The 8,868-nt window shown below is 59.3% G+C and overlaps 1 protein-coding gene across 1 annotated transcript; it reads left to right on the top strand.

Moving 5' to 3' along the window:
- Positions 1-241: 241 nt before the first annotated feature.
- Positions 242-7,481, top strand: KDELR1 (KDEL endoplasmic reticulum protein retention receptor 1). The gene is made up of 5 exons (XM_027037955.2): positions 242-531; positions 1,257-1,357; positions 1,651-1,809; positions 5,354-5,606; positions 6,707-7,481. The coding sequence occupies exons 1-5, from the start codon at positions 441-443 to the stop codon at positions 6,739-6,741; spliced, it is 639 nt and encodes a 212-aa protein (XP_026893756.1). The 5' UTR covers positions 242-440; the 3' UTR covers positions 6,742-7,481.
- The last annotated feature ends 1,387 nt before the right edge of the window (positions 7,482-8,868 follow it).

Genomic DNA, 8,868 nt, shown 5'->3' with positions numbered 1-8,868 from the left:
GGAGGCCCGGCTGCCACCCTTGCAGAGGCACAGACCGCCTGGAGGAGCCGGTGCCGGATTCGGGGGCTTCAGGTCCCAGGGACCCCGCAAATTCCTACCAGGCAGCCTTGAGGGGGGTGCCTTTAGCGCCCATTCCTCCAGCCGGGAGGTACGGGGTAGGGGGCGCCCGAGAGCTGGAACTCCGCCTTCGGGGGCGGAGCCTCCCTCCGGACTCCTCCCCCTCCCGCCCTCCTCCCTCTTCCCAGCTCCTGCTCTGCCTCCAGCTCCGGCCGCGGCTCCCCCTCCCAGAGCCCCCTCCCCGGAGCGGAGCCCACCGGAGGGCCTCTCTTCCGTCCCCCCCGCCCCCCGGCCCAGCCACCCGGCCAGAACAACAGCGCCGGGGGGCAGACCCCCCGCCAGCCTACCTCCCTCCTGCCCAGCCCTGCCAGACCCCCCAAAGCATGAATCTCTTCCGATTCCTGGGAGACCTCTCCCATCTCCTAGCCATCGTTTTGCTACTGCTCAAAATCTGGAAGTCTCGCTCTTGTGCCGGTGAGACGCCCACCAGGGCGGGAGAAGGGGGGAGAGTGCGGGGGACATCCCAGGACTTGGGGAAGGGCTTTGGAGGCACTGGGGGGCCGGGTCTCTCTCTCTCTCCCCCGCCCTCCCCCCCCCGCCCCCCTCCCGCTGCCCACAACGGCTTGCTGGGGATCCCCCTTCCAGGTCCGGGGTCACCGGGGGGTCAGATCCCTTCCCCAGACTAGGGGTGCATATGGTGTGGTGGGGGTGGCTCCAGGCACCCCATTCAGCCTCCCCTGGCCCTTCTCCGCTGGCCCCGGGAGGGTTCGGGGCTGGGAACGGGGAGCCGTGGCAGGCAGGGAGGTGGCTGGGAGTTGGTGACGTGGACCGTGGCGTCCAGGAAGGGAGCGGGAGAGCGGCGGCCGGTTCCCGGGAGGGGGGGGGGCTGAGGTCAAGTGGGGGCGCTTCCGAGCCCCGACCTGGGGTCCGGACTGTGGGAGGACCCTGAGGGGGCCGGGAGTGGCCATGAGGCCTAGCGTAGGACCGAGCCTCGGGCTGGAGTAGCTCCGGGGCCGGGCTGCCCCCTGGCTGTGGGCCGTGGGAAAGGGCCCTGCTCGGTCGGGGAGGGCTGGGGAGGCCTCCAGGGACGGCTGCCTTCCAGAGCCGGCTCTGGGCTTGTCCCAGGCCCGCCGGGCCTCGGTTTATTCCCCCTCACAGCCCGCCTCTAGCCCCCCCCCCCCCCCCTCTCTGGATCGCAGGGATTTCAGGGAAGAGCCAGGTCCTGTTTGCAGTGGTGTTCACGGCCCGCTACCTGGACCTCTTCACCAACTACATCTCCCTGTACAACACGTGCATGAAGGTAAAGGCTCTCCCCCCCCCCCCACCCCACCTGCTGGCCCCTCCTGAGCAGGGAGTCTGGTCCGGGTCCTAGGGAGGAGGGAGTGTAGATCCCAGACTTCTCCGTCCAGGGGAGGCAGGTTCCAGACTCCTGCCTGGGTCTGAGGGAGAAGGGGGCCGGAAGTGAGGACTCCTGGGCCTGAGGGAGGAAGGGGCTGGGGTTCCAAACTCCTAGGTTGGGGCCTGTTGGAGACTCAGGCCCCTTGCTTGGAGCTGAAGCGCCCTCGTCCTCACCCTCCCCGCCCCCCTTGACAGGTGGTCTACATTGCCTGTTCCTTCACCACAGTCTGGATGATTTACAGCAAGTTCAAAGCCACGTACGACGGCAACCACGACACATTCAGGGTGGAGTTCCTCGTTGTTCCCACGGCCATCCTGGCGTTCCTGGTCAACCATGACTTTACACCTCTGGAGGTAGGCTACCTGGCAGGGTCCCTGGAGTGTGGGGTGGCCGGACAGCTGTTGACAGTGGACCCTCTCGGAGGGTGGCTCAGACTTCCTTATTTTAGGACATACAGGTTCAGCACGCAGGTTCAGGAGTCAGATGATATTAAGGCAGAAATAACAGTAGCACTTGGTGCCGTTCGTGCACGTGAACTCATTGCTTGGTACAGCGGACCCATTTTACGGATGAGGAAAATGACGCTTAGGGGGTCTAAGCGACTCGTCGGCTGAATGGACAGCTCAGGAATCGGGAACAGGGGCTCTGGAGCCAGGCTACTTGGGTTTGAATCCCAGATCTGCTACTTTCTATTAGCGGGACCACGGGCATGTGACTTGACTTCTCCGTGCCTCAGTTTCCCTATCTGCAAAGTCGAGGTCAGGTCGCTGTGAGGATTTTACGGATTACGTAGCATGGCCTCGTGGTGAAACGCCTAGACCCCGGAAGCAGAGAGTGGGGATGCAAAGCCAGCTTCTACTGCGTGGCAGCTGTGGGACTTTGGGCAAGTCTGTAATGTTTCTGTGCCTCAGTCTCCTTGTCTGGAACACGGGATGGTCAATTCCTACTTCATAGGGTTCTTTTGAAAAAACTTTTTTAATGTTTATTTATTTTTGAGAGAGAGAGAGACAGAGACAGAGTGCAAGCAGGGAAGGGGCAGAGAGAGAGGGAGACCCAGAATCCGAAGCAGGCTCCGGGCTCCGAGCCGTCAGCACAGAGCCCGACGCGGGGCTCGAACCCACAGACCGTGAGATCGTGACCTGAGCCGAAGTCGGACGCTCAACCGACTGAGCCACCCAGGCGCCCTCAAGACATCTTTCTAAAAGCACTGTGCAGGCCAGACAAATATGACGGTTGGGCCCACAGGTCCCAGGAATGTCCAAGGGAGGCTGCACTGTGCCGTGGCGGGAACCCTGGGATTGGCTGTAGGCCGCGGTCTTTGCGAACGTCCCATCCTTACCACGTTTCTGGAGCACTTACCCATGTTATAGATGAGGAGACTGAGGCCGGGGGAAGGCACTGGGGCTTGCTCTAGGTGGAGGAGGCCGGACCAGAACCCAGGACCCCTGACTCCGACGTTTGCAGTTACCTCATTCAGAGGGGGGGAGGTCACTTGTGCAAGGTATTGGCGCCCACTGGGTGCCTGGCTCTGTGCTGGCTATTCTGAATCCCTCGTCGTCCTGTCTGACCCCTCGGCCACCCCGGGGCGCAGACCTCCTCATCCCCGTTTCTTGGAGCGCTAAGGTGAGTCTCAGAGGGGAGAGCTCGTAGGATTGGATCCCGGGCCCACCTGCTTTCAAAGTCCATGCTGTGAGTTGGTGCGTGCTAGTAAGAAACTTATTTTTGAATCCTCGAAGGAAACTATTCTTTAAGAATTCGGACGTCACGTTCTCGCGGTTCGTGGGTTCGAGCCCCACGTTGGGCTCTGTGCTGACAGCTCAGAGCCTGGAGCCTGCTTCGGATTCTGGGTCTCCCTCTCTCTCTTTCTCTACCCCTCCCCCGCTCGTGCGCTGCCTCTCTCTCTCTCTCTCTCTCTCTCTCTCTCTCTCAAAAATAAACATTAAAAAAGAAAATCGGACATCATGAATAGATCAAATAAACACGAGGAAAACGTGACCTTCCGTCTCCTCTCACCTTATAATTCTCTTCCCCAAGGGTGACCCCAGGGATGACAGCTGCGTGTGTATCAGTTTAATGGGTGCGTTTTTTTGCGAGCCTCAGTCAACCTGAGTTGCTAAGAGCCGTGCTCGAGGACTCTGAGTGATTACTGGAGCCCTAGCACCAGTGTAGGAATCCATTTCTACCTACATTGGAGCTGTGCATCCTTGGGCCTCAGTCTTCTTATCTGTATAGTGGGGATAATAATAGGATTTACTTCACAGGATTAAGACATAAGCCAGTTAATACCCATAAGGCGGTAGGGCAGTGCCTGGGATGTGGGAGGTACTAGGTAAGCGTGAGTTGTTATGAATACATCCTGAGGTCCCCACTTTTCTGTCCCCGACCAAAACGACTGAGGGGGAGCCACACCTGCCATCTGGCCTGGTCCTCTCAGGGGAGGTTTCGGTGGGTGTAGGGACCAAAAGTCCCCCCAGGTGGGACTTTCAGATTGCCGAGGACAGAAAAGGGACTGGCAGATGTCTGTTGCCTCTCCGTTCCCCTCCGACGCTGCCCTGTCCCGCTCACCAGTGATGCTGGTGACCGCTTCCTAAATGGGGGCCCGTGACGGACAAGCGAACGGGAAGCTTGTTCTCATTCACACATTCAGTCGTTCACCGAGTACGTGGCTGGCACTGTGGCCGCGGGGTGAGCTAGACGGAGGATCCTGGGCCTCACGGAGGCCTCTTTGTTCTGGTGAGAGCTGCCAGGGAGGAGCAGAGGGGGCGATGTGACCGTCCTGGGGGTAGGACCGGTCAGGGGAGGCACCTCTCAGAGGTGATTGACGAGTGAGGCTGGAAGGAGGTAGGGGAGGCAGATTGCGACAATCCGCAGGGAAGAGCTGAGGGGACAGCAAGTGCAAAGGCCCTGGGGCAGGATGGAGCTTGGGGGACTAGAGCGAAGGCCTGGGTGGCCGCACCCTGGAGAGCGAGGGAGGAAGTAGGAGATGAAGCCGAATTGGGTCCTGAGGGCCAAAGTTAGCAATTTGGATCTTATTCTAGCTGTGATAAGCAGCGGTGACTGGAGGATTTTAAGCCAGGGAGTGACAGGATGCGATTTATGTCTCTGGAGATTGCACGTTGAATGTCGTCCCAACAAGGGCACGGAAGTCATCCCCATTTTATTTTATGTATGTATTTGGTTTTTTCTTTGTTTAAAAAAATGTTTTCTTATTTTTATTAAAAAAATTTTTAAATTGATTTGAGAGAGAGAGAGAGCGAGAGAGCGCGCGCGCGCACGAGCGTGCACGGGGGAGGGGCAGAGAGAGAGGGAGACACAGAATGTGAAGCAGGCTCCAGGCTCCGAGCGGTCAGCACAGAGCCCCACGTGGTGGGGCTCACTCGTGAACCAAGAGATTGTGACCTGAGCCGAAGTCAGATGCCTCACCGACTGCGCCCCGCAGGCGCCCCAATGCCCATTTTAGAAATAAGGAAGGAGAGGCTCGGAGAATCTGGGTCTCCTGCCCAAGGTCTCATAGAACGCAAGTCTCAGAGCCAAGATTCCGACCTGGTCTGCCTTTTGAAGGGGCAGGTGCTCGTGAGCCCTGCCTCCGGACCCTGGGTTCGAATCCCGGCCGCGCCGCTTACTGGCCCCGTGGTGTGGGGCAGATCTCTGGGCCTCGGTTCCTGCGTCTGGAGAACGGGGATGCCAGTGACAGCATCTCACGGGGTGGTCACGAGGATTAGAAGGCAGAAGAGATGCGCCACGGGCAGGGCAGCGTCTGGCACACGGTGACTGCCCAGCGAGCGGTCCCGTGTCGCCGCGCCCGCGCCGCCAGATTCCAGCCTCCGCCTTCTCTCCCGCCCCGTCCCCTCCCACCTCATCTCCCCCCCCCCCCCCCCCCCCCCCCCGCCGCCGCAGATCCTCTGGACTTTCTCCATCTACCTGGAGTCGGTGGCCATCCTGCCACAGCTGTTCATGGTGAGCAAGACGGGGGAGGCGGAGACCATCACCAGCCACTACCTGTTCGCCCTGGGTGTCTACCGCACCCTCTATCTTTTCAACTGGATCTGGCGCTACCACTTTGAGGGCTTCTTCGACCTCATCGCCATCGTGGCGGGCCTGGTCCAGACGGTCCTCTACTGCGATTTCTTCTACCTCTACATCACCAAAGGTAGCCGGCTGCAGGGGACCCCGCTCCTGCCCCCGCCCCGGGGCCCAGGCTCCGTCTCCGCGGCCCCGTCTCCCGCAAGGGTGGGAAGGTTCCCGTCTCCCAGGGTCTTGGGTCCCCGGCTCCCAGCCCCGCTGGGAATTCAGACCTCCAGCCAGCCGCCCTCCCCCGCCGTGCGGCGGTCGCCTTGGCTCCTGCGTCCCGAGGAGAGACCAGCAAGGCATCAGGGGGCTGCCTTCTGGCAGAGCAGCTTCCTCCCTTGACCTCACGAAGGGCGGGCATCCCTCTCCCCGGCCCCTGGGCATTTTGGGGAGGAAGAGACAGGACAAAGAGGGCAGCACTGGCCGCCGACTTTTCCTCTCTCGGAACCTGTCCTGAGGGTCCAGATCCCGGAAGGCAAAAAAAAAAAAAAAAAAAAATCAGTTCCTATCTCCCCAACCCCAGCAGCCCTCCGAGAAGGGAGGGTCTGCTCCCTGTTGCTTGATCTCCGTCCTCACCCTTAGGGACTCAGGCCCACAAAGCTTCATTCATTCATTCAACCAACCCACCACCCACCCACCCGACCAACCAACAACTGTGTTGGGCCCTTCCTGGGGCCCCGGCCACGGCCAGGCTCTGGGGGTGCAGCGGAAGGAGAAAAGGTGGCCCTTCCCCTTCCCTGGGTTCCGACTGGGGGTGATGGTGCGCGAACAAGGAGAGAGAGATGGTTGCAAACAGGGAGAAATCCCGAGAGAGAAGGAAACCAGGGATATGTGTCAGTGAAGAACGGGGGGCTGCTTTACACGGGGAGGTGGTCAGAGGAGACGACGGTGAAAGCAGGGACCCGAGAAATGAGGAGTCGGTCAGTGCGAAGGAAAGCGGGGAGGTGGTGGAGGGCGGAGGTGTGGAGGCAGCTGGCCTCCGGGTTAAGGCTGGGAGGGTGTGGGGGGGCACCTGGCCAGCGCTGCCAGACTCTTGGACCCCATCCTTCCGCGATCTGAGGCCTCGACCCGAGAGTCCTTCGAGGACCCTCGAGGACCCCCCGCCAGCCCAGCGTCCCATCCGCAGGGCCCCTTGGTAATGCTCCCCCCTCCCCCCCCCGCCCCTGCTCTGTCTCCTCGCAGTCCTGAAGGGGAAGAAGCTGAGTTTGCCGGCGTAGCCCTGGTCCTGGCCATCCCTCTCCTCGGCAGCCTGCGAGAGGCAGAGGAAGGCAGCGAGAAGACAAGAGCCTTCCCGTCCAGGGGTGACTTTTTAAAGAACCAACCTCTCCGCACTCCCCAGCCTCCCTCCTGCCAGGTTTCAGGGGGGCGGTGGAGGACCCGAGTCTTGGGGAACTCAGGACCTGGGCTGTTTGTAGTTTTTTGCCTTTTAGAGAAGAAAACAAAACAAAAAAAAATCTTTCCACGATTTAGTTTTTGATTCAGATGACTCCTTTTCTCTTCTACTCTCTGGCCCCCTGATTTTTATAAACTGTTTCCGAGTGTCCTGTGGGGCAGGGCAGGGTCCGAGATCTTTTCTCTCCCGCAAGCCCCCCGGCTCCCTTCCAGATCCTACCCTGCCAGCCCCGCCAGTTGCCAAACACTAAATCTACAGACACCCACCCTTCTGACCTCCCCCCGCTGGCCATGAACACGGCGCCCCCCAGAAGTTCTGGAATGGGGAGAGGGAGGAGGGGAGGGACGGTCTCCCTGATTTTTCAATACAGTTTTTTTTCCCAGAGTTTGGGTTTTTTGGTGTTGTCCTCATTTTTTTGACAATTGAGGGGGGCGAGGGGCTGGGCGTGGCAAGGGGGCTGGCCCGAGGGTCAGTGTGGCTCGGCCGCCATGTTTTTGTACAGAATTGACGGTTGATTCTTTGTTCTCTTGAAATAAACCAAGGAAAATGATGCCTCTTTCGCTACTCCTTGCCATCTCTCTGGTGTTTGTGGGGTCCCTCCCAGCCCCCGTCTCTGCCTCTGCTTTATGCCATTGACAGTCTGGAGGTGACCGAGGCCTGGGAGGGGCAGAAAGGTGAGACACCGGGTTCCCCGAGACTCTGAGCCGTGTCCTCACTCCTCATGGCTGTGCTGGGGAAGAGGTTTCGGAAGAAAAAAAAAAAAATCTTGAAGATTCTCTTTACCTTGGCACAGAACCTCCTTGGCGCCTTTCCCGAATCTCAGGGTTACAGAGGGCCTTCGAGAGCGTGTGTTTTAGAGGTCACCAATAGGCAGCCCCTGTCTTACCCCTATTAGGCATTTTGTTGAGCTGCTCTATCTTTCTAGAAAGAGAAAGAAAGAAAGGAAGGAAGGAAGGAAGGAAGGAAGGAAGGAAGGAAGGAAGGAAGGAAGGAAGGAAGAAGAAAGAAAAAGAAAGGAAGAAAAGAAAAGAAAAAGAAAGGGAGAGAGAGAGGCTGGCTCTGTTGCCAGCCTTTCAAAATCAGATTTTCACATCGAAATCTGGATTTCTGGCTCCTCTTGAAAAAAAATCTGTCACTCTGACAGTGCTGGGTCCTCGCTTCCGGGTGGCAACAGATGGCTGGAACTGAATGGATGGGCTGTGGGCCTTCCACTGCCATCCCTGGGACTTGGCTGAGGGGTCGCCACCATTTATTATCCAGCCCCACGCTGTCGGGCTTTTTTTTTTTTTTGTCGGTTGGTTTGGTTTGCTCGTGTGGAGGTAAAAGAAAAGGAAAAGATTTTCGACGTCTCCCTGCAGATCGGTTCACCCCTGGCCCGTGTCCTTCACGCGCGTTCCCTGCCCGGACCCCAGGAGCCTTCGGGGTTTTGCCTCCTGGTTCAGTCAGACCCCCTCGATGCCTGCCGAGACCTTCCTGAGGCCTGTTGGGTTCTGCAGGCTGGCTCTGGAAGCTTCAGGGGGCGGGGAGGTGGCGTTTCCCAAGCGTCAGCGCCGTGCAGCGCGCGTTCCACGGTTGGGTCCGTGGGACACTCGGGGCAGCCCTGGAGGGGGCGGGGCACTTCGTGGGGGAGGAAAGCAAGGCTTCCGGGGCAGGTGGCGAAGGTGGGGTTTGTAGCGGGGCTCCCCGACGCCAGAGCCTGTGTGTTTGGCCACCGCTGTGCGGTTTTTCAACCGTTGTTGCTTCTTGTAGACCGGCGGGACCGGTCCCTCTGTTGAGAGGAATTGTGCCCAGAAGCCTGATATGGAAACTGCTTGGGTTGACTCAGGGCTGGCGGGTGGCACATCTCCGCATGTGGTCTGAAAACCATCAGTCTAAATCTGGTCCGAGTCTAGTTTTCCAGCTAAGACCGTTCGGCCCGGAGCAATTAAGTGCCACATCCCAGCTTGTCCAG

This window comes from Acinonyx jubatus, chromosome E2 (assembly GCF_027475565.1).
Source record: "Acinonyx jubatus isolate Ajub_Pintada_27869175 chromosome E2, VMU_Ajub_asm_v1.0, whole genome shotgun sequence".
NCBI classification, from domain to species: domain Eukaryota; kingdom Metazoa; phylum Chordata; class Mammalia; order Carnivora; family Felidae; genus Acinonyx; species Acinonyx jubatus.
The sequence above is the reverse complement of the archived record's forward strand: the minus strand, read 5'-3'. Positions and strand labels throughout refer to the sequence as shown.